We start from the raw sequence: 27,430 nt of genomic DNA on the forward strand, positions 1-27,430 counted from the left end.
TTAATTAACTAATTTTTTAATTAAGAGAATTAAAAGTCAACATTTAAGAAATATTAAAATGTAAAATTTTATTTTATGTATTTTTTGTTACAATAAACAATCACTATATACAATAATACATACGATAAGTACTTTTCAAGCCTTATTTCAATATTCATTCATTTACAATATTTACAAAATATACAAAATGTTACGAGAAAATAGATATTATTTTTTAAATATACAAAAACTTTTTTTTAAAAAAAGTTACAATACTGTATGTATTAAAAAAAAAGACAATCTTTCTTTTTTTCGTGCTAAAATTACAAAAATGTCTATATTACCGACAGACGGTAATAAAGGATTCCTTTTTTTAAAATTAAAATTACAAAATTTTAGTTAGATTTCTACATTACCGACATGAGGATAGTTGAGAATTCTGTATTACCGACTGGTGATAATAAAGATTTCTGTATTACCGACTGATGACAATAAAGAATTCTGTATTATCGACTGATGTCAATAAAGATTTCTATATTATCGACTAATAATAAAGGTTCCTTTATTACCGTCAGGAGAAATCTTCACGTATGTTGAGTCACTTTGTTGTAAAAATTACAAAATAGAATTTTTTTTTTATAAATACTACAAAAACTTTTGTTTTTTTTTTAAATTTTGTTATAAATAATTTTTTTTTCACGCAACAGCCACAGAATCGACTGATTTCAATCCATGGAACATACTGTAATCGACGTATTGATGATGATTTGCCTCAAGATTGACTGGTGGCCTTGATAATTTACTGGGAGCCGCTAATAATCGACTCCATGCTCTACATGTTTTTCCTGACCAAACCCACATACCGGCAGTGACGCCAATTACCAATGACAAAAAAAGCCTCAATAATGCAACTTCAAGTCCAGCTGCCGAATAAATTGGACCGTGATCACAATTTTGTGCATTTATACAATTATATGCGGCTAAAAATGCAAATTCACGCCACAATGGTTTAATACGTGATTCATAAATTGTACAAGCCAATGAACCAAGTGCTGGTAATGCATAGAGTAATGCAAATATTCCCAGTCTTGTCATTAGTCGTTCTAGCTTTGTTGCACTACGACCAGCTGATCGTACGGCTCGTCTTACACGAACGAGTGCGCCACCAGCTAGACATGCAAAAATACAACCTAAAAATAGAAGTATTGCATGTGGAAATACTTCGAGCCAGATGGCAGATTCGTCGGCAATTTGACAGAGGCCCGTTAATTCGTCTGCTACGACACTTTTTGCAATGAGTGAACCTGAAAATGAATTTAAAATTTTGAAAATTAGCTATTCATTTAAGTGACTAATTTAGTGTATTATTTATTTTATTTTTTTTTTGGTAGTAAAGAATTTTTATTATTCAGATAACTTCAATGACTATATAATCCGTTAAAAAAAACATTTAGAAAACAGCACGTGACATTTTCATAACAGATTTTTTTTTTTTTATAGATATGACTTCAAAAAAGTTTCATCTCTCGAAAAATGGGAAAACAGTGAAGCCGGAATAAGTTTCATAAAGGAAACAAAGAATTCTTATTATTCAGATAACTTCCAGAAGCTAAAATCCGTTAAAAATTACGAATTTTACAATTGGGAATCTTGCAGGTAAGAATCTACAACTCGTTGAAAAATAAGAAAGCAGAGAAGCATCTCAATGTTTCATAAACGAAATAAAGGATTTTTATTATTCAAATAAATTCAAAATTTACAATCCGTTAAAAATGGGGAAATAGTGAAATAAGAGAATGTTTTATAAATAATTTTTATTATTTAGATAATTTCAAAAGCATCAATTCCTTAAACTTAAGGAAATGCTTAATAAGTAAATGCTTCAAATAAGGAATTCTTATGATTCAGATAATTTCAAAATCAGCAATTCCTTAAAAATAAGGAAACAGTTGATCAAGAAACTGCTTCATAAACAAAATAGAGAATTCTTATTATTCAGATAACTTCAATAGCATCAATCCCTATAAAATAGTGAAACAGTGAAGCGGAAGAATGTTTCATAAATAATTTCAGAAGCATAAATCCTAGGGAAACAGTAAAAGAACAAAAGGTTTTATAAAATGAAATAAAGAATTTTTATTATTTAGATAACTTCAAAATCTTCAATCCGTTAAAAATGGGAAAATAGTAAAGCAGGAGAATGTTTCATAAATAATTTTTATTAATCAGATAATTTCAAAAGCATCAATTCCTTAAACTTAAGGAAATGCTTAATAAGAAAATGCTTCATAAGCAAAATAAGGAATTCTTATGATTCAGATAATTTTAAAATCAGCAATTCTCTAAAAATAAGGAAACAGTGGATCAAGAAAATGCTTCATAAACAAAATAGAGAATTCTTATTATTCAGATAACTTCAAAAGCATCAATCCGTTAAAAATAGAGAAACAGTGAAGCAGGAGAATGTTTCATAATTAATTTTTATAATCCTAAAAAATTTGAAAGAATCAGTTCCTTAGAAATGACGAAACAAGTGAAGAAAAAAAAATGCTTCATAAACGAAATAAAGAATTCTTATTATTCAGATAACTTTAAAATTATCAATCCTTTAAAAATTTGAAAACAGTCACACTATGACTGAACGAAAAAAAAATTTGAAGTAAATATCCGTTAAGATCAAAATGCTACCTGCTTCATTTTTTTGAGATATCAGTAATTCTGTTTAATGTATTATGCAAATATTTACAAAACATTCAGTTTGAAGCAAAAAATTAATTTGATTAAAAAAATATGAAAGAATAGAAAAAAATCTATTGTACTTTAAAGTCAATTTTCTTCTGCACGTCTGAATAGTTACAATACTAATTTATGATATATTTCTAAAGACACTTCTTTTGTCTTTTGTAATAATTACCAGTAGTGAGAAGAATTGGCAGGCCCCAGGCGACGGCGTGCAAATAAGTTGCAATATTGTGTAAAGCTTCACTGCTCCATTCATGTTTTGCACTTAGAAACCAACAACCGCAGAGAATCATCCACCAGACGCTGCTTACTAATCCAAAATAATATCTCGCGAACCACCAAATTGTGCAAGGAATACTTCTTAGACCATCGTGTACCTGTTAATGAAAAATTTTACATCAGCGAAATTAAAAAACATTTCTGAAAAATCTGTCGAAAACTATTTCTAAAATCCGTTCGAAAGCATTTCTAAAATCCGTAGAAAAAAAACATTTCATTAACTTACTGGTACATAAGATGGCCCATCATGTTGATTGGCACAGCTCAAATTTTCAGAACCAACAGCCCCTCGAATGATGAAAGCGACCGATAGTAAATTATAACACAAAGCAAGAAAGACAATTGGCCTTTCAGGATAACGAAATCGAGAGGGATCCACCCAGAATGTGAGAAGAGTAAAAAGCGTCGAGAGAAAACAAAGCCATGCCCATCCAATCATCCAACGTTCTGTGAATCTTTTGTCCTCTGTCCGATAATAAGCGTCTGCACCACACTTTGGAATACACGTTATCTACAAGTAAAAAAAAAAAGAAAATTAAAATTTTTTTTCCCCCGAAGATAAGATCACAAAAAAAATTGTCCAACTAACGTTATGAATATCCGGTGCTTGAATAAAATGTTTTGGACATTGATTATGGTGATTGGTTGCAGCAGGTAGCTGAGTTGGTTGCAATGATTGAGCAGGCCATTGCTGCTGTATTGCTGGCGAAACAACTTGCGATAGGGTTTCCGATAGAGTTGCTTCTTCCTGTGGCGGTTGCACGCAAAGAGTATTTCCTGAAACAAAAAGAATTTCCTCATGATTTTCTCCACAAGATCAGATAAACATTTTTATTTAAAAAAAAAAAAAAAAAATCATTGGTCAACCTACCACTGAATTTTGATTCTGGGAAACGATCACAGTCAAGTATATTTAACCAAGGAAGATTGAATCTCGATAATACTGGCTCACAAGCACGTCTCACCGACAAGCACAATGGTTTACATGGTGGAATAGCCATATTTTCCGAACATACAGGTGCAAAAACAGCGCAAAAAAATATCATCAAATGTCGTGAACAATTATTATGCACCAATGGCATAAATTGTTGAAGCTGAAACAGAAAAAAGAAACACTAATTAAAATCTCCTAAAAAAAAAATCGGAAAATAACAAAAAAAATATATTTCTCAAACCCCACTATTGGAGAAATCATGGCTAATGGGCCTTCATTATATTCGCATTGAGGCGCAAAAGATTTTTGATGTTTTGAAATTCAGATCTCTTGGATGAGGATCATGAAAAGAAGAAAAAGAAACGATGGAAGGCGTCGGAGGCGGAAAAAGAAAAAAGACGACATAGTGAGATGGAAAGAGAGAGAGAGAGAGAGGAGAGACTTGAGATATAACGAGCGGCGTGCATCGCGGGTAATTATCCCGCCCATTCTTCCCGCCTCTCTCGACGGACCAGTGCTTTCGGTGGGCCTTAGATTCGCCCATTACAGTTCAGTCCGCGTTTCTTCGCATCTCTCTCTCCCTTGGACCCATTCGCCCAAATTATAGTTCCCATGAAATTACGTGGTAACCCATCTTATGGCGCGCGGGTAACACTCCAGGCCCCCTGGCAGCATCTTCTTATACACGTGCACGCATATTCCTCTAGCCAACCAGTATATACACGTATATAAATATATATATATATATATTTATACATTCACAATGTATCCTCAAGGCATCAAATTCACAAGGGAAACCAGTCTACGGGTATGCTATACAATTTTGGATTTTCAGACAACAACATTTTAACGCTAAATACAGATATCTAATCTGTTTAGGATTTTTTATCTGTATTTGGAAATTTTTTTTGGGAGTGGAAATAAAGGATTTTTATTATTCAGATAACTTCGAAATTATCTTCAATCCCTGGAATCGTATTTCTATGGATTGGTAAACTTTTTGTTTAAGTGGTAATAAAGAATTTTTATTATTCAGATAACTTCAAAATTCATCAATCCCTGAAATCGAAGGGATAAAGTAATGCAGGAAAATACTTCATAAACAAGATAAATAATTTTTACTATTTCGATAACTTCAAAATTCATCAAACCCTTGAATCGTATTTATCAGTATTAGGAGACTTTTTTTTTAGTGGTAATAAAGAATTTTTATTATTCAGATAACTTCAAATTTTATCAATCCCTGCGGAATTGAAGAGGCACAATGACGTGCGGGAGAATACATTAGAAATAAAAAAGAATAATTTTTTTATTCAGTAAACTTCAAAAACATCAATCACTTAAAAATAGGGAGCCAGTAAAGCAGCATAATACTCCAATTATGTTCTTAAACCGTTTTTAGAATTGCATGTCTGCTAAAATAACATTCTATGGATGTTTCATGTTCCGAAAACGTTTGGCGAACAAAAAACATTTTCAGAACGTTATTTAGGCGGACATTAAATTTCTAAGAACGTTTATGGAGGAGAGTACGTTTTGTGCCCACTAGAAGTGAAGAAGGAGAATATTTCATAAACAAAATAAAGAATTTTTTATTAATTAGATAACTTCAAAAGGATCAATTCCTTAAAAATGGAGAAACAGAGATGCAGGAGAATGCTTCGTAAATTAAATATTTTTTTTATTCAGATAACTTCAATTACTTGAAAAATAGTGTCACATGGAGGGATTAAAATTTTTCAGAAATAAAGAATTCTTATTATTCAAATAGCTTCAATTTAATTAAAAAACTTCGTATTTAGTATAAACGTAGTTTTTGCTGGTAGTATAGAAGTATTTTTTGCATGTATAGTAGAATTAGTTTTTGCATATAGTAAAATTAGTTTTCGCATCTATTAGAATTAGTTTTTTTCGCATTTATCATTCCAATGGAAAAAGATACAAATTGTCTGGCATAATTCAAAAAAAAATTTCTGAATTTCTGTCACCAATTTGCTTTAAGAGTAGAAAGGCATCTATTGAGATTTACGAATTAAATCGTTATTCCCATTTAGGGCGACCTTCCCACTCGATAAAGTAATTCTTCTTTGTATTATAACAATATATAGATTCAGATCAAAGAAATTCTATTTTCAAAAGTATCCCCTTATATTCGCACGAGTCATCATCGCTTGTATGGGAGGTCTTCGTCTTCTTTTATCTAAAATTTCTAATCCGGAAGTACTTAAATTTTCCCCCAATTTGGAAAATTCTTTTCCCTAGATTCAAATACGATTTTCTTTCAAATTAATTCAATGGTTTCGACTTTTAATTAATTTGCAAAAAAAAATTTAGCATTTTTTTGTTACAATACCAAAATGATAATTCCCTGTGGAAAATGTGAACAATAAGTGACAATTGACGTGCGGGATACACGACCTTAAAACTTCGTGGAAAAAAGCGAAACGATGGGGGAATAATGGAGCAAGTAGAATTCGAAAAGAATATAAGGGAACGAAGAAGGAAGAAAAAAAAGAGTTACAATAAAAACAGTAAGGGAAGCCGCCAAGGAAGAAACAGCAGCAGCAGCAGCAGAAGAAGAAGAATAAATGTGAAAAAGGATAAGTTCGACTGAGAAATCGTGGAGCAAAAGACGGACGTCTTGTTGTCTCCAAGCTTACTTGTCTGTCAGCTGCTTTAAAATGCCGTTCTACAGGCTTCTTCGGCTACTCTCCTTTTTTTTCTCTCTTTCTCTCACTCATTCTTTCTCTTTTCATCTTCCGGCCTTGTCTACGCAGCGGCTCTTTTTCCCCACGTTCGCGGTCCGCCAAAGCCCGTGACGGAAAAAACGCGAAATAACGAACGGAAGACCTCTCAAGCGAGCCATTTTGCTTCTCTCTTTCTTACTCTCGATTGAAAATTATCCCTCTCTTATACACAAGGAACCTCTTCCTTCAACTTCTTTCTTTTCTTCCCCTCATTCTCTCAAATACTCGTATACATTTCGTATATATACATTTATATACACGCACGCATCGTGAAATCTACTCTGATCCTCCATCGATGTCCAGGAGACATCACTCAGTCCCTTGTCCACTTTTTTTTTAACCCATGCGACTTTGCGAACGCCCTTGCACTCTTTTTAAAACTCCTTCTGCTTGTTCTTCATCGTGGGATTCGACCTTCCTTTGGATATATCGTAAATGTTCACATATAATCAGTGCAAAAAGAGATGAAAACAAAATTTTGTCGGAAGAAAGAAAAGGAGGATTGTCAAACAAGAACAGTGTTCAACGGAAGTTTAATATTTTCTGCTTAGACAACGATCAAGGTAAATTTTTAATTCTACATGGTTTTTAATTTTTGATACAAAATTTTTGCTACTTTACAAATTAATAAAATTAATAAAAGTATAACTAAATTATAAAAAAAAGTAAATATTTACAGACTAACTGTACAAAGTGAAAATTTTTATTCTTTAGTGAATGATCCTCCAAATTTCTGACTCTATATAAAATTAATTTTCAAAATTTCGGTCCCAATTTACTAATTGACCCTATCGCAATTGATTGTAATTAAACAATTTAATTTCCTTGAAAAATTGGAAAATTTTTGAAAAGAAATAAAGAATTTTCATTATTTAGATAACTTTAAAAATTTGAATCCTTTGAAAAAATTGATACAACGAAATTTCTTCTATATGAAATAAAGAATTTTTATTATTCAGATAACTTCCAAAAACTAAAATCCGTTAAAAATTACGAATCATTAGGAATCCTTTAGGTAGGAATCGTACCCAAATACAAATCTTCCAGTCATAAATACGAAATGAAGAATTCATATTATTTAAAGAACTTCGAAACAATCGATCCCAAAAAATAGGGAAACAGTGATAATATTTCATACAATTACAAAACATCCGGATATATCCAGAATCTGCAATGGACGTTCTGGGATTTAGTAATTTCTGGTTACTTCTAGGACGTCCGTAAAATATTCTGAAATATCCATTGCTGTAAGCGTAGACAAAACCAAAGAATTCTTATTATTTAGATAACTTCAAAAATCTATAATCCGTTAAAAATTACAAATCTTACAATTACAAATTCTGCAGGTAGGAAACGTACTAAATACAAATCTTTTAGTTACAAGTCTAACAATTACGAATTTATTAAGTAAAAAACTTGCAGTCACAAATCTACTAATTTCGAATCTTCAAGGTAAGAATTATAATATAAATTTTGGAATTACGAATCTTGCAGTTTAGAACCTTATCAATTAGAAATTTTTAAATTACCAATCTTGCAATTTAAAATCATTTCAAATAAAAATTTTGCAGTTACGAATCTTAACAATTTTGAATTTTGAAAATACCAAAGTTGCAGTTATAAAACCAGCGAATAAGGATCATCAAGGTATGAATCATAGTAAATACAAATCATGAAATTATGATTCTTGCAGATGGGAATCATACCAAATCTTTCAGTTACAAAAGCGAAATAAAGAATTCTTATTATTCAGATAACTTCAACTGACTTTGCACGTAGCATGTAGTGTAAATGTGGTTTTGCATATTGTTAAAATTATTTAAAAAATCTCCAATTGTTCAAGTCTGAACCTATTAAATATTTAGATACAGAAAAATTAGAACTTACTAGGTGTATATTATTTGTACGTAGACAATTCAAATTAATCTGATGACATTCTTTCTTCAAAAAAATTAAAACAAAATTTCTTCTTATTCGACTAACTTTAAAAATTCTATTTCCCTTAATTAAAAATCATCCGGCTACAAATATTAATATTTAAACAAAAAAAGATATTAATATACAGATTATAGGGAAAAAAAAACATCAAAAAGAATTGTGTGAAATGAGAAGAGGGAAGACTATGGTGTGGCGCAGAGGGTCGAAGACGTAGATTATGAACACAGATACACTGTAATTTCAAGCCTTCCGGGAAGAATGGACGGGATTTTATAATTGACAGCAACGTCTGTGTTTTGCCTTCTTGAAAGAAGCTCGCACAAGATGGAGGTGGATGATGGTTACAAAGTTAAAAATTGTACTGTTTGCCGAACCCTAAAAGAAGGATAGTCTCTCTCTCTCTCTCTCTCTCTCTCTCTCTGGGCTGTAATTGACGTTCATTGCGCAACCAAAAAGTTTTTTGACCGGATGTTGAATGAACGTTAAGGACAGCAATTACCTTTCACGAAATGATGCCTATATCATATTTATATCCTTCAAGTCTAAAATTATTTTCTCTATCTTAAATTTTAAACATTTATTTTTTAAAAAGTTCAATATTTATCAAACCAGGATACAGGATCTGTAAAAGTTGATCGTAGTTATAATCCTTTGCTTCATGAAAAAGGCTTTGAAACACAACGATAGCGGTTTCTTTGACGTCAATATGGTCATTCCATTATTTAAAGTCTTGAAATTAATCCACGCATAAAAGTATAGAGTGAAAAAAAAATTGAATAGCCTCTCATACAAAAGGGGAGCAATAATCTATTTACTACAGTTTATTATTAAAAGGAGATTTCAATAACACTCGAGGGAATTATGTCATTCCTCAAAACAAAGTTTTATAAAAGTTTTTGCAAATTAATTAATCATATTGCATATTATTATTTAGTTCCTTGGTCATCTTTAGCTTGAACCTGAGGATTTAGAGAAAAGAAGAAGAAGAAGAAGAAGAAGAAGATGATGATGAAGAATAAGGTGAATGTATTAAAGGGAGAAGAAACGAGCAGAGAAAGAGAGAAGGTTTAAGAGTGAGCCGACAAAGAGACGGCTTTCTTACTTCATTCCTTCGCCAAAGTAAGAGAGAAAGAGAGAGAGAGAGAGGCCGAAGACCTGAAGAGACCGGATCGTGAATGCCAGGGCTATTCAGGCTTCTGCGCTATTCCAAAGGGAGAGAAATTCACCGTGAAACGTTCAGATTATTTTGATTCGAGCAAGACGAGCGCGGAGTTTCTTACTAAAAATTCTCTTCTTCTTCGTCTTCGACCGTCACTCACTTAAAGAAGAAAATAGTAAGACAAAACAAAAAATTACAAACCAATTCTCCGAAATGGTATAAATCATCGCACATAATTCTCCGCCAAATGATCGAAGGGACACAATTTTTTTTTTTTAAACGAATGAAGAAGAAAACAAAATATGCTTTGGTGGAATTTGGTTTGGAATGATATGCTCGAATTAATTAGAGGAAATGGGATTTTTGAAGTTATCCAAATAATAAGAATTCTTTTTTATTACACTTACAGTAACAATTATTTCAGAATATTCTACGAACGTCCTAGAAGTATTCGGAAATCAGAATATCTCTAATACTTCCGTTTGATATCCGGATGCTGATCAAAAAAATATTTTTTGGTGAAAGTCTGAGCTTTAATGAAACTAAATAATAAAAAATTATAAAATTAAATTATAAATTAATTCCTTATAAAAATAATTTAATTCATATTTTACTGTTTCCCTATTTTTCCGGCAACGAATGTTTTGAAGTTATCTGAATAATAAGAATTCTTTATTTCTTAAATAGTGCTCGAGCAGCTTTTAAATAATTTAGTACTTTTTTAGAATCACCTATAATTATTGTTTCGTCAAATCCTTCAGCAATTACAGAAAGGTGATTAGTGAAAAATCCACTATTACACAATATTGTTGAAGGTAAAATGAAAAACAACTGGAATTCAGTGATAATTAAAAAAAAAAAAAGAGTTCTTCTATAGAAATACCACTGCTTATAGAAAAAGGAGATCGAGGTTTTTCGCTCTGCCAGAGGAAGAGAGGGTTTATTCGTATTCCATTCCTTTAAAAGAATGTCGGCGCCATGTCTTCTCCCTCTGTTGAGAACTTCGCAACCAGATTACCGTTTATAGTGCGAGCAAAAGGATTTACATATAAATATTAACCGAATATAAAATCCCAAACACATATACATTTAATTATCCCAAAAAAAATACAAATCCAAAAAATTATACCGAATTAATATTTTCAGAAGAAAAAGAATGGAAAAGTTATTTTTTTTGAGAAAAACTCAACTTTAACGCAGAAAAGGGATAAGATTTTTTTGATAATCAAAAATAATTTTTTAATCATGAAATTCCATTATGAAGGAGAGAATCTTTTTCTAAGCGCATATATATGAATGTAAACGTACTTATATACAGCTCGACAAGAAAATCGCATTAAGACGATCAGACCCGATGGTTACGTTTGATGATCGCCGGCGGAGATAAATCCCTCATGAATCTTCACTGAGTCCAATGCTGCTGCTGCTGCTGCAAGGCCTTATATATATTAAAGGGCTTTTGAAGCAATCTACTCTATTCGAAGGATCATTCGGAGGTTAATTAATTAAGGTTTAGTTAATTCGTATATATGTGGTGGGCAAATTAGTTCTTTTTGAGTATGTGCATCATCGATAATAATCCCAACTGAATTCGTTTAAAGAAGGCGAATGACCTTTTTTTATCTCTGTAATGTGTGTTTCAATTATGAAACAGAGAAACATGACAATGTTTTTTATTTCGAAATAAAGGATTCTTATTATTCAGATAACTTTAAATGCATCAATTCGTTAAAAAAAAACAAGGAAACAGAGAAATATCAGAATATTTCAAATAAAAATTAAAGAATTTTTAATATTTAGATAACTTCACAAAAACTAAAATCCGTTAAAAATTACGAATTTTAAAATCACTAATCTTGAAGGTATAGGAATCGTACCAAATACAAATCTCTCCGTTACAAGTCTAACAATTACGAATTTTTGAAATACAAATCTTGCAGTCACAAATACGAAATGAAGAATTCATATTATTCAAAGAACTTCGAAACAATCGATCCCAAAAAATAGGGAAACAGTGATAATATTTCATACAATTACAAAACATCCGGATATATCCAATCTGCAATGGACGTTCTGGGATATAGTAATTTCCGGATACTTCTAGGACGTCCGTAAAATATTCTGAAATATCCATTGCTGTAAGCGTAGACAAAACCAAAGAATTCTTATTATTTAGATAACTTCAAAAATCTATAATCCGTTAAAAATTACAAATCTTACAATTACGAATCCTGCAGGTAGGAAACGTACCAAATACAAATCTGTTAGTTACAAGTCTAACAATAACGAATTTTTAAAATACAAATCTTACAGTTACAAATCTACTAATAATTTTAAATCTTTAAGGTGAGAATCATATTAAATATAAATTTTTGAATTACGAATCTTTTAGTTGAGAATCTTACTAAATAGAAATTTTTCAATTACAAATCTTGCAGTTTAAAATCATACCAAATACAAGTCTTGCAGTTACGAATCTAACAATTACGAATCTTGTAAATGCAAATGTTGTAGTTATAAAACCAGCGAATACGGATCATCAAGGTAAGAATCATAGTAAATACAAATCATGCAATTATGATTCTTGCAGGTAGGAATCATACCAAATCATGCAGTTACAAAATACGAAATAAAGAATTCTTATTATTCATTCAACTTCAAAAAAAATATAATCCGTTAAAAATTACGAATCTTGGAGGTAGGAATCGTGCAAAATATAAATATTTTAGTTACAAGTCTATCAATTATCATTTTTTTAAATACAAATTTCGCAGTTACGAATCTTCCTAATTATGGACCATCAAAGTAAGAATTATATTAAATATAAATTTTGGAATTACGAATCTTGGAGATTGAAATCATATCAAATACAAATCTTGCAATTACAAATACGAAATAAAGAATTCTTATTATTCAGATAACTTTAAAAAACTATAATCCGTTAAAAATTACAAATCCTGCAATTACAAATCCTAAAGATAGAAATCTTATCAAACAAAAATTTTTCAGTCAAAAAATTAGATATAAAGAATTCTTATTATTCAGATAACTTCAAAAAAAATTACAATCCGTAAAAAATTACGAATTTTGGAAGTAGAAATCATTTTTTTTGAATACAAATTTCGCAGTTACGAATCTATTAATTATGGACCATCAAGGTAAGAATCATACTAAATATAAATTTTAAAATCACGAATCTTAGAGGTCGGAATCGTACCAAATACAAATCACTCCATTACAAATCTAACAATTACGAATTTTTTGAATACAAATCTTGCAATTAAGAATCTACTAATTTTGAATCTTTAAGGTGAGAATCATAATAAATATAAATTTTGAAATTACGAATCTTTTAGTTGAGAATCTTACCAAATAGAAATCTTTTAATTACAAATCTTGTAGTTTAAAATCATACCAAATAAAAAAATTTTGCAGTTACGGATCTAACAATTACAAATGTTTTAAATGCAAATGTTGCAGTTATAAAAGCAGCAAATACGGATCATCAAGGTAAGAATTATACTAAATACAAATCTTGCAATTACGAATCTTGCAAATTGGAATCATACCAAATAAAAATCTTTCATTTACAAATACGAAATAAAGAATTCTTATTATTCAGATAACTTCAAAAAAAATTACAATCCGTTAAAAATTACAAATCCTGATGATAGAAATTGTATCAAACAAAAATCTTTCAGTAAAAAAAATACGAGATAAAGAATTCTTATTATTCAGATAACTTCGAAAAACTGTAATCCGTTAAAAATGACAAATCTTGCAATTACGAATCATACAATTCTTTTATTTAGAATATAAAAAAGAAGATGAATGAAAAAAAAAATCCAAAATTGAGGATTAGCAATATGGTCCGAACTTAGGTATATACACATATATTCACAAATGAGTGAAGAATGTGCGTAAAATCGTGACAGTAGGATGAAATGACGATGTGGTTGTATTGAATATGTGTTTTTTGTACATATATATGTATATACATATACAGCTAGAACGTGCGAGAGTAGTGGTATTTATAGCTATAAGGGTTCACTCTCGCTCGCGTTCAGTATTATTATCGTAATAACATTAAGGCGGCTGCTTTTGATGCTTCTCTCTCTCTCTCTCTCTCTCTCTCTCTCTCTCTCTCTCTCTCTCTCTCTCTCTCTCTCTCTCTCTCTCTCTCTCTCTCTCTCTCTCTCTCTCTCTCTCTCTCTCTCTCTCTCTCTCTCTCTTTCTCTCTTGAGGCCAAGACAGGCCTTGGAACACTAGGTTGTATACAGTATATTGCTCCGCTCGCGCTTAGGCATGTAGGCCGGCTTAATACCTTTAAAGCATTTCAAGTCAAAAAGAAAGAGAGAGAGGGAGAGAGATAGAGATACAGCACTTTATCTTTCCATAAACGTTGTCTGCGCATGTTGCGTATTTCTGTATTATTACTCTCTTATTGGTATGTGTGTCAAAAATGTTGCCAATTGATGTCTCAAGTCCAGGTGATCGTGTTTATATATGTATCTATATAGATAGATAGAGATACATTTATAGTAGGTAATTAGAAAAAAATTTACTGGCTCGAAAAGATGTATCTTTGTCTTTGGAATAACGTTTTAAAATATACTTTTATTTGAATTACTAATTCTAATTTTAAATTATATAGGCTGCTGTAAAGAATTCTAAAAAATAGTATGGTAATTAGAAATTTCGTTAAATTATTACTATATAGTAGTTCTAATAAGATAAATACGAAACTTGTAATTACGAATTTTTGCAGGTAACAATTTTTTGGCAAAAACTATAAAGGGTTAAGAAAAAATAGAAGAACATAAAGTAGAGGGATTTTTCGACCACGAAAAAAGGAATTTTTATTGTTCAAATAACTTCAAAATCTATAATCCGTTAAAAATAGGAAAAACAGTGAAACAGGTTAAAAAAAATAGAAGAACATAAAGCAAACGAACGTTATGGGTACGAAATAAAGAATTTTTACTATTCAGATAACTTTCAAAAAGTATAATACGTTAAAAAATAGAGACAATATGAAACATAATAATATGTTTTATTGGAAAATTTGTTTTATTAAGATACTTTAAAAACTAAAATCCGTTTTGAAAAATACTGAAACAAAATAGTGTCAGAATGTTTCATACAAAAAAAATAAAGGATTTTTATTATTCAGATAACTTCAAAAACTTCATTCCCTTGAAAAGGAGGGAAATATAGAGGACCAGAGAAGCAAACGAAATAAAGGATTTTTACTATTCAGATATAACTTCAAAAGCGTTCAATTTCTTAAAATTAAGAAAACAGTATGGATCAAGAAAATTGTTTCGTTCACGAAGTAAAGGATTTTTATTATTCAGATAACTTCCAAAAAAGAAAATTCATTAAAAATTACTAATCTATATAGTGAAAAAAATTTATTTTGATTCAAAAAATCACTTTTGACTATTAAAGAATTAAAATTTGTATCTAATATTTTATTATTTGAGTCAATTAAATGCTAGTTTTTTTTTTCAAATACAATATTTATTGATTCAAATACGGTTTATTTAATTCAAATAAAAAATTATTTGATTCAAGTAAATATGTTTACTTAAAAATAGTAGTCAACTGATTATTTGAACCAAATAAAATTTTTTCTGTATAAGGTAAGAATTATAATGCAAATCTTGAAATCCGTTAATTTATTTAGAAGTTATAATTTTTTTTGGGTCATTTTCTAATAAATTTTTTCTGCATTTGTATTTTTTCGCCTTTAACTAGTGTTAAGAAGAAACAGAAGCAAATAAGAACAGAAGTACCAAATTTTATAACGATCTGTTAATTCCTTTTCAATTTATAACCGTTTTTTGGATTTTTTTTTGGGTTATTACGTAACAAATTTACGTTTTTTCAAAATTTGTATTTTTTTTTTTTTTTGCTTTAAAAGTGTGTTATTTATAGCAAAGAACATAATTACCAAATTTTATAACGATCTGTTAATTTGTTTAGAAGTTATAATCGTTTTTTTGGATTTTTTTTTGGGTCATTCCGTAACAAATTTTTGCTTTTTTCCTAAATTTGTATTTTTTCATCTTTAAATATAGTGTTATCCATAGCAAAGAACATAATTATTACCAAATTTCAAAGTAATTCGCGAATTATTTTCAAATTTTTAACCGTTTTTTGAATTTTTTTTTTTGGGTCATTTTGTTACGAATTTACGCTTTTTTTTCTCAATTTGTAGTTTTTTTGCCTTTAAATAGTGTCATCCATAGCAAAGAAAATAATTACCAAGTTTCATAATTAAGCAGGTAATTTTTTTTTTGAATTTATTACCGTTTTTTTTTTTTAAATTTTTTCTAGGGTCATTCCGTATAAATTGTATTCTTTTTTTCTCAAAATTTTTTTTTATTTTTTCCCTATACATAAATATAGCTGAAAAATAGTAAAATATAACTGGAGAAATAGTGAAATTTTGCTGATATACAAATTTAGAACAAAATTTTGTTATTCACGTTTCCTTTAAATATGTTTGATGAACTAACTCAAAGTTTCCATTAAGAAACTATAACATATATACGAGGCATGCATTAGTTTCTAAATTGAGTTGAGTACACCGCAGCTTTAGAGATAATGAATTATGTGTTTATAGCAAGAAGTTCTTTTGATGTCGGAACAGCTTAAGCTTTTAGAAGCAGTCATCATTCTCTATATATATAAGATCTAAGATGCTTTTCCCTTCAAACATAAAGTAGTTTATCCAAAAAGAGTATTTTCCAAACTTCAGAAATTGTTTATGTTTACATATACATATATATATATATATATATATATATATACTTCGCCCTCCTACGCGCCAACCTCTCTACATCTTGAATTTTTTGAGGTTATGTTCGTATTTTAATTTGACCTGATTTTAAGATTTTTTTTTAAATTTTCAAAACCGCATTTTAAAAGGTAAGAATAGTATACTTTCATATGCTGTAACGATTTTTTTGACAAAAAAAAAAAAATTATTTGTTGATATTACATAACCTCAAATATAAGCAAAAAAACGTTTTTTTTTTGCGCTTTTAGGTTAGATTAGAAAGGGGTGTAATTCATTAGAAGGAATATAATTACAAAGTTTCATAAAAATCCATTAATTTCTTTAAAAGTTATAATCGTTTTTTTGGATTTTTTTGGGGTCATTCCATCATAAATTTAACCGTTTTTTTTTTTAACTAAATTTGTATTTTTTTGCCTTTAAAATATGTGATTCATAGCAAAAAAAAAAAAAAAAAAACATAATTACCAAGTTTCATAACGATCCAGTGATTATTTTCGAATTTTGTAATCGTTTTTTTTTTAGGGTCATTCCGTAACAAATTTTGGCTTTTTTCAAAATTGATTTTTTTTATCCTTCTTTAACTATAGTGTCATCCATAGCAAAGAACAGAAATACCAAATTTTATAACGATCTGTTAATTTGTTTAGAAGTTATAATCGTTTTTTTGGATTTTTTTGGGGTCATTCCGTAACAAATTTTGTCTTTCTTCCTAAATTTGTATTTTTTTATCTTTAAATAGTGTTATCCATAGCAAAGAACATAATTACCAAATTTCACAGTAATTCGCGAATTATTTTCAAATTTTTAACCGTTTTTTGAATTTTTTTTTTTTGGGTCATTCTGTTACGAATTTACGCTTTTTTCTCAATTTGTAGTTTTTTTTGCCTTTAAATAGTGTTATCCTTAGCAAAGAACATAATTACCAAATTTTATAATGATCTGTTAATTTGTTTAGAAGTTATAATCGTTTTTTTCGGATTTTTTTTTTTGGGTCATTCCGTAACAAATTTTCTGCTTTCTTCTTAAATTTATATTTTTTCACCATTAAATAGTGTTATCCATAGCAAAGAACAGAAATACCAAATTTTATAACGATCTGTTAATTTGTTTAGAAGTTATAATCGTTTTTTTGGATTTTTTTGGGGTCATTCCGTAACAAATTTTGGCTTTCTTCCTAAATTTGTATTTTTTTATCTTTAAATAGTGTTATCCATAGCAAAGAACATAATTACCAAATTTCACAGTAATTCGCGAATTATTTTCAAATTTTTAACCGTTTTTTGAATTTTTTTTTTTTGGGTCATTCTGTTACGAATTTACGCTTTTTTCTCAATTTGTAGTTTTTTTGCCTTTAAATAGTGTTATCCATAGCAAAGAACATAATTACCAAATTTTATAATGATCTGTTAATTTGTTTAGAAGTTATAATCGTTTTTTTCGGATTTTTTTTTTGGGTCATTCCGTAACAAATTTTCTGCTTTCTTCTTAAATTTATATTTTTTCACCATTAAATAGTGTTATCCATAGCAAAGAACAGAAATACCAAATTTTATAACGATCTGTTAATTTGTTTAGAAGTTATAATCGTTTTTTGGATTTTTTTGGGGTCATTCCGTAACAAATTTTGGCTTTCTTCCTAAATTTGTATTTTTTTATCTTTAAATAGTGTTATCCATAGCAAAGAACATAATTACCAAATTTCACAGTAATTCGCGAATTATTTTCAAATTTTTAACCGTTTTTTGAATTTTTTTTTTTTTTGGGTCATTCTGTTACGAATTTACGCTTTTTTCTCAATTTGTAGTTTTTTTGCCTTTAAATAGTGTTATCCATAGCAAAGAACATAATTACCAAATTTTATAATGATCTGTTAATTTGTTTAGAAGTTATAATCGTTTTTTTCGGATTTTTTTTTGGGTCATTCCGTAACAAATTTTCTGCTTTCTTCTTAAATTTATATTTTTTCACCATTAAATAGTGTTATCCATAGCAAAGAACATAATTACCAAATTTTATAACGATCTGTTAATTTGTTTAGAAGTTATAATCGTTTTTTTCGGATTTTTTTTTTGGGTCATTCCGTAACAAATTTTGGCTTTCTTCCTAAATTTGTATTTTTTTATCTTTAAATAGTGTTATCCATAGCAAAGAACATAATTACCAAATTTCACAGTAATTCGCGAATTATTTTCAAATTTTTAACCGTTTTTTGAATTTTTTTTTTTTTGGGTCATTCTGTTACGAATTTACGCTTTTTTCTCAATTTGTAGTTTTTTTGCCTTTAAATAGTGTTATCCATAGCAAAGAACAAAATTACAAAGTTTCACAACAATACGATAATTATTTTTCAATTTATAACCGTTTTTTGGATTTTTTTTGGGGGGGGGGTGGGGGGTTATTCCGTATCAAGTTCACGCTTTTTTTTCAAAATTTTGTATTTTTTCGCAATTATAGTGTGTCATTTATAGCATTGAATATATAATAATTACCGAATTTCATATAACAATCTTTTAATTTGTTTGGAAGTTATAATTGTTTTTTTTTGAATTTTTTTTTTTTTTTTTGGGTCATTCCGTAACAAATTTACGATTTTCTCCAAAATTCGTATTTTTTTTTTTTGGTCTTTAAATGATGTCATTCATATAGTACAAAAAACATATAAGTATTAAGTTTCCCAACATTCCCAGTTTCCCAATTCTTTTCTAATTTATAATCATTTTTCGGGGTCATTCCATAATAATTGAATCCTTTTTTTCTAAATTTGTATTTTTTCACCTTTTTAATACCATTTTTCTATTGTATCAAATGGATTTTAAAATAATAATAGAAAAAAAAAGTGAAAAAAAAAATTTTGAAATAATTTCGAATGAATATATTATAAATTGCCGTGTGGCTCTTTTGTATATATATATATATATATATGTATAACAATGTGCGTGGGCAATTAGCTACGGGTTGCTCGATGAGGGCATGTGAAGCTTGATGTGCGAACAGAAGATCACGATGAGAAGCATGCCTTGAAAATAATGTGGCGGCGGTTCCTTTCATCGTCGGACGTTCAATTAACGTCGGACCGTAATTACTGGCGGGTCTTATGCGCATTTGCACGGGACTTGCTTCTTTTCCTTCGTCTCTCTTCTTCTTCTTCTTCTTCTTCTTCTTCTTCTTCTTCTTCATCTTTTTCAACTTCTTCAACTTCTTCACTCTCTGCTCTTGATGATGATGATGATGATGATGATGATCGTTAAAAAAAAAAATTTATACCGAATTTAAAACCCGTTCTTCATACACATATATATATATATATATATATATATATATATATATACATCCCATGCGGTAACATTTGCAAAGAAAAAAATATTCCAGCTTTATGAGAAAAATATTAAGACTTCCGGTTAGTATAAGATTTTATCTTTATTTGATTTTAGATTCTCAAAAAAAAAAAAAAAAAACTGATTAGGAAATGGATGAATTATTTTTTACTTTAGTATTGGTAAATGGTAATTCGAGAATGTGTACCTATATATATATATATATATATATATATATATTTGAGAGGCACTCAAGGGAAGAAGAGATCAAAGCTATAATATAGCTTCTGAATAAACAAACACGCGCTGTCCCTCAACATACTTATGGCGTATTTAAAGAATAAATCATCATTTCAAGAGCCACTTTTAAAGGTTTACAAAAGCCATGGAAACGTGTGAATTTCAAGAATCGCGGTCACTAAAAGCATAAGTAAAGATAAAACTTATTGTAAACAGACATTTCGTTTCGTATATATGTTCAAAACATATATATATATATATATATATATATATATATATACTTGAAAATAGAGGAAAATTCCTTTTTGCGAAAATCCTCTTGAATCAATAATATTACTCTTAATCGAAGAATATTATCCTCTTATTTTGAGAGGAAAATTACTTTTTACGAAAATTCTCTTGAATCAAGAATATTATACTCTTAATTCAAGAAAGAAATTTTCCTCGTCTTATTTATTAAGAGGAAAATTCGTAATCGAAGAGTATTTTTTCTCTTATTTTAAGAGTAATATTCCTAATTAGAGAGAATTATTGTCCTTTTATTTTAAGAATAATATTCCTAATTAAAGAGAATTTTCCTTAAATTAAAAAAATATATATATTCTTAATCGAAAAATATATTCCTCTTACTTTAAGAGAAATATTCTCAATTGAAGAGTATTTTCCTCTTATTTTAAGTGGAATATTTTTTAAATAAAGAATAATCCTCTTAAAATAAGAGGAATTCTTTTTGCATTATATTCTAGTGGAAAATATGCATTAAAATAAGAGAAATCCTCTTAAATTAAGAATATTTTCAATAATATTACTCTTAATCAAAGAATATTATCCTCTTATTTTGAGAGGAAAATTCCTTTTTACGAAAAATTCTCTTGAATCAAGAATATTATACTCTTAATTCAAGAAAGAAATTTTCTTCTTATATTTATTAATAGAGAAAATTCGTAATCAAAGAGTATTTTTCCTCTTATTTTAAGAGTAATATTCCTAATTAGAGAGAATTATTGTCCTTTTATTTTAAGAATAATATTCCTAATTAAAGAGAATTTTCCTTAAATTTAAAAAAAAAAAAAAAAATATTCTTAATCAAAAAATATATTCCTCTTACTTTAAGAGAAATATTCTCAATTGAAGAGTATTTTCCTCTTATTTTAAGTGGAATATTTTTTAAATAAAGAATAATCCTCTTAAAATAAGAGGAATTCTTTTGCATTATTATTCTAGTGGAAAGTATGCATTAAAATAAGAGAAATCCTCTCTTAAATTAAGAATATTTTTAAATAATATTACTCTTAATGGAAAAATATTTTCCTCTTATTTTAAGAGGAAAATTCCTTTTTTACGAAAATCCTCCTGAATCAAGAATATTATACTCTTAATTCAAGAAAGAAATGTTCCTCTTATTTATTAAGAGGAAAATTCGTAATCGAAGAGTATTTTTCCTCTTATTTTAAGAGGAATATTTTTAAATAAAGAATAATCCTCTTAAAATAAGAGGAATTCTTTTTGCATTATATTCTAGTGGAAAATATGCATTAAAATAAGAGAAATCCTCTCTTAAATTAAGAATATTTTCAATAAATAAATAAATTTTTTTTTCGGTTTATATTAAAAAATATATATATATTATATAAAATATATTATATATAAAAAAAAATATATTTATATATAAATAATCGTGTATTTAAAGCTCTTTGGTATTATAGAGGAGATATCGCGTTGAAAAATGATTTACAATGTCTCGTATATATATATATATATATATATATCGCGAGCGGTATGTTTGATCATATCTCCAGACGTCTTATCGAGCATGTCGCTTTAAAATGTGCTCTCACCTGTTGTTTCAGCATTATAAGTTTTCCCTTTTAGCATCTCCTCATCATCATATATATGTGTATATATCTATTTATAATCGCTTCATCGACCATACCATTATAATCATGTAATCGCGTTCATATACATCATTATAATCTCTCAGTAAAAAAAAAAAAATTTATAATTATGTATAGATATATATAGATAAATACTAAAATGACATTGTCCCTCATTGATCAAGTTTTGTAATTATTATAAATTCATTCCTTCTTTTATATATCCGTTTTTTAACAATCGAGGCAATTATCCTTATCAGAAAAACGCATGTCGCATATATATATATATATATATATATATATATATATATATATATATATATATATATATATATATATACACATACACACATATACATATAAAGTAACTTAAAACCAACAAAATCCTATAGTTTACTTAACCTATAATTAACATTAGGTTATATAAAGTATCCTTAAATAACGATAAGTTAAAGATAATATAACCCAAAGTTAACATATTCTAAGGTTAACATAACCTATACAGTTAACAGAACCTAAAGTCAACATAATCTAAAGTTAACACAACAACCTAAAATCAACATAAACTAAAGCTAACACAACCTAAAGTCAACACAACCTAAAGTCAACATAATCTAAAGTTAACACAACCTAAAGTCAACATAATATAAAGTTAACACAACCTAAATTTAATATAACCTAAATTTAATATAACCTAAAATCAATACAACCTAAAGTCAACTTAATCTGAAGTTAACACAACCTAAAATCAACATAAACTAAAAGTTAACACAACCTAAATTTAATATAACCTAAAATCAATACAACCTAAAGTCAACTTAATCTAAAGTTAACACAACCTAAAATCAACATAAACTAAAGTTAACACAATCTAAAGTTATGTTACTTGAAGTTGTTATGTTAACTTTATAGATTTTCTTAAATTTAGATTAAACTAACTTTAAATTACGTTGACTTTAGGTTATGTTAACTTTAGGTTATATTAAATTTAAATTGTGTTCACTTTATATTATGTTGACTTTAGGTTTTGTTAACTTTAAATTTCGTTAATTTCAGGTTATTTTAACAGTAGGTTGTATTACAAGTAGGTAGTGTTAACTTTAGGTTGTGGTGACTTTAGGTTATATTAACTTTGGGCTACTTTATATATATATATTTATATTTATATATTTATGTATGTATGTATGAAGTATATATATATATATATAAGTGCGCACATTTAATCCAGAGAAAAGTATATACGCTAATGACACTCTCCTTTGCAGATGTCGGATTGCAATGGAATTCTTTTTTTTATAGTCAATTAAAATTTCAGGAAATGAGACCCGTTTTTTTTTTTTTTTTTTTTTATTGTATCTTTCCCCCTTTTTTTTCAAGGCGACGCAGAGCGATTAAAGATATGCGGCAAAGGGAGCTAAAACCAATTTCGTGTTCTTCATCACTATATGTATATAAATATCCCCGCGCGCGTTCTCTCGCCTTTCATTATATATATATATATCCCGTTTGGTAATGTGCCCACAATTTTTTTTATTTTTATTTCTCCATTCATACAAAGCGATGACCAGTGATACAAGAGTTCGTATTAGAATCCCCGTTGCGAACATTCACCAGCGTAGAAACCGGTGGCTCTTTATCGAGAGATAACATCTCGCGGGTCCAGATGTTCTTCTATTTTTTTTTTTTTTTTTTTTTATATTAGGCTGGGGTTATATTAAGGTAAAGTTAATTTCACCTTAAGTTAATATTCACGTTTAAAGTTATATTAACATTATAGGTTACAGTGTATAACCACAAAATTAACATTAACCTAAAGTTTAACATAACCTAAAAGTCAATATGCAGTAATCTTAGCTAAAAATAACCTTAAGTAACACTAACTTAAAGTTAAAATAACCTAAAGTTAACACAACTTTAAGTCAATGTAATTTAAAGTTAACATAATGTTAAGTTAACATAATCTAAAGTTAACACAACTTAAAGTTAACATAATCTAAAGTTAACACAACTTAAAGTTAACATAATCTAAAGTTAACACAACTTAAAGTTAACATAATCTAAAGTTAACACAACTTAAAGTTAACATAATCTAAAGCTAACACAACTTAAAGTTAACATAATCTAAAGCTAACACAACATAAAGTTAACATAATCTAAAGCCATAACACAACCTACAGTTAACATAACTTCAAGTTAATATAACCTAAAAGTTAACAGAATATAAGGTCAATTAAACCTAAAGTTAATGTAACTTAAGATTAACAAAATCCTAAAATTAATATAACCAAATTAACTTAATTAACATTAGATTACATTAACCTAAATTAACAGCAACTTAAAGTTAACATAACCTTAAGTCACCATAATCTAAAATTAACATAGCCTTAAGTCACCATAATCTAAAGTTAATACAACCTAAAGTTAACATAATCCAAAGTACGTTTAATCCAACGTTAAATATAACTTTGTGTTATATTAACTTTAGGTTTAATTAACCTTAAATTTTATTTAGATTATGTTACATTAACGTTAGGTTTTGTTAACCTAAGCTTTCATTAATTTTTTCATATTATTATTTTGACTTTACGTCATGTTAACTTTAAGTTATACTAACTTTAAGTTATATTAACTTTATGTTTTGTTAACCTTATATTATGTCGACTTTAGGTTATGTTAACTTTAGGCGATGTTAATCTGTACGTTATAATAATTTTAGGTTATGTTAACTTGAGATTTTGTTAAAAATAAGTTTAACTAATTTTGAAATAATTGGCTTTAAGTTATGTCAACTTTTGATATGTTAGGTTATGTTAACTTGAAGTTATGTTAACTCTAGACTTTATTAACCTTTGATTATGTTGACTTTAGGCTATGTTAACTTTAGAATATGTTGACTTTAAGTTGTGGTAACATTAAGTTTACGTTAACTTTAGTTTGCGTTAACTTTAGTTTGCATTAACTTTAGTTTGTGTTAACTTTAGTTTGGATTAACTTTAAGTTTATGTTAACTTTAGTTTGGATTAAATTTAGTTTACGTTAACTTTAGTTTGTCTTAACTTTAGTTTGCGTTAACTTTAGTTTGCATTAACTTTAGTTTGGTTTAACATAAGTTTACGTGAACTTTAGTTTGCGTTAACTTTAGTTTATGTTAACTTTAGTTTGCATTAACTTTAGTTTGCGTTAACTTCCGTTTTGCGTTAACTTCAGTTTGCATTAACTTTAGTTTGTGTTAACTTTAGTTTGAATTAACTTTAGTTTACGTTAACCTTAGTTTACGTTAACTTTAGTTTGCGTTAACTTTAGTTTATGTTAACCTTAGTTTACGTTAACTTTAGTTTCTGTTAACTTTAGTTTGCGTTAACTTTAGTTTATGTTAACTTTAATTTACGTTAACTTTAGATTATGTTAACTTTAGGTTACGTTAACTTTAGTTTACGTTAACTTTAGTTTGTATTAACTTTACTTTGCGTTAACTTCAGTTTACGTTAACTTTAGTTTGCATTAACTTTAGTTTGGATTAACTTAAGTTTACGTTAACTTTAGTTTGTGTTAACTTTAGTTTATGTTAACCTTAGTTTACGTTAACTTTAGTTTGCGTTAACTTTAGTTTGCGTTAACTTTAGTTTATGTTAACTTTAGTTTGCGTTAACTTTAGTTTATGTTAACTTTAGTTTACGTTAACTTTAGATTATGTTAACTTTAGGTTACGTTAACTTTAGTTTGTATTAACTTTAGTTTGCATTAACTTTACTTTGCGTTAACTTCAGTTTACGTTAACTTTAGTTTGCATTTACTTTAGTTTGCGTTAACTTTAGTTTACGTGAACTTTAGTTAACGTTAACCTCAATGTACATACAATTTAAATTAACTTTATAGAAGTTACATAACCTCTAAACTAAAACATTATACTAAAATTAAAATCGCTAATCAATGTCCCATTATTATCTATATCACATACCCAAATACACCTATATATGGTAAATTTTACAATACTCTAATTAATCTTTGCCTGAGTTATGCTTTTCTCGAGAAGAGTATGGACCGGCATATATATATATATATATATATATATATATAATCATAAAAGGAGCCGTGTACGTCCGTGAAATGAATGTCTAAATTCATGGTACAACAAAAGAGAAAACATGCGAGGGGAGAGGGGCCAAAAGAACTTGAAAAAAATGCGCCTTTCTTTCATTCTTTCTTTCAAGCTAAAAAGAGAAGCAAGTCGATGAGAGTTCTGAGAATTAGTATATATATATATATATATATATATATATATATATAATATAAAAAAGAAGTCTCCTTCTTTTTTTTCTATATATCTTACCCCGCGTTCAGCTTGTAACTGATTTTCGTGGCCCATAAAATTTGGCATGGACGTGAGGTTATAGCCAAGACCTCGACAAAAGGAAACGCTTAGCCTTTCGCATTTTGTGTCAGTGCCAGGATGATGACCAGTGTGGTAAATGCCCCAGGCATTTACGAGGCTCGTAATTGCCATTAGGGCCAACGTTGTCCAAATTAGATTCATTTTTGGTTTTAGTCTGTTTTTTTTTTTTTTTAAATTTTTTTTTCTTTCTTTCTTCTTAAAGACGAAACTGAGGAATCCAGTTATTCACTAAATTTACACTATCCATTGAAATCACTTTTTTACAATATTCCATTTTGTTTATTATCATCATCTTCTTTTTCTTCTAGTTTTCATTTAAATTAACTTTTTTTTTTGCACTACTTTTTGCCACCAAAACTAAAATTGAAAACAAAAATTCCCTATATAAAATAGGGAATTAAGTAAAATAATAACAATTTATCGAAAGTAAGTTTGTTTATATAAAACTATAGTTTAGTCACTGTCACTTTTTTTTTTACAAAACTGGAATTATTTATTGTATACTTTATTATTATTATTTTTTGTTATTATTATTTTTATTTATTTTGCATGTTAACGGGCATTATAAAAAAGAAAAATTAGCCCCTTGGTACTTTTGTTATTATTATTATTATTATTATATTATATAGAGATGATAATAAAAAATAGATCACTTTTATTATAACAATAATAATAATTTATTGTATAATTATTATAAATTTTTTTTCGTTTTTTTTTTTTGATAAGTAATTGTTATAAATATAATTTATATTATTGTTTAATTGGTAAAAATTTTTAGATTTCACTTTGTTGAAGAAAAAATTAAAAAAAATTTTTTTTTTTTTTTTTTAACTTCAATCACATTGAATTCGAGAGAGGAAAGAAATTTTTTTTCGACCACACTTTACAAAAGCGCGGTTCAGACTGAAGAAGTTGAAGATCCACAAGTATATGGAGAGTTATATAGAAGAGAAAGAAGAATTCTTGCGTTCGGCGTGTTTCGGCGATATTCGGACGAGATCGTATTCTATATAGGCTTATATG

The 27,430-nt window shown here is 28.1% G+C and overlaps 1 protein-coding gene across 1 annotated transcript; it reads right to left on the minus strand.

The window, feature by feature from the left end:
• Positions 1-42: 42 nt before the first annotated feature.
• On the minus strand, positions 43-27,298 carry LOC127290935 (frizzled-4-like). The gene is made up of 6 exons (XM_051319778.1): positions 26,345-27,298; positions 3,872-4,094; positions 3,590-3,777; positions 3,227-3,511; positions 2,894-3,098; positions 43-1,283 (listed from the first exon to the last, which is right to left on the minus strand). Exons 1-6 carry the CDS (start codon positions 26,546-26,548, stop codon positions 676-678), a joined length of 1,713 nt encoding a protein of 570 aa, XP_051175735.1. The 5' UTR covers positions 26,549-27,298; the 3' UTR covers positions 43-675.
• Between the last annotated feature and the right edge of the window lie 132 nt (positions 27,299-27,430).

Source organism: Leptopilina boulardi, unplaced genomic scaffold (genome assembly GCF_019393585.1).
Source record: "Leptopilina boulardi isolate dan_hultmark-lab unplaced genomic scaffold, ZJU_Lbou_2.1 LbouV2_97, whole genome shotgun sequence".
Classification (NCBI taxonomy): domain Eukaryota; kingdom Metazoa; phylum Arthropoda; class Insecta; order Hymenoptera; family Figitidae; genus Leptopilina; species Leptopilina boulardi.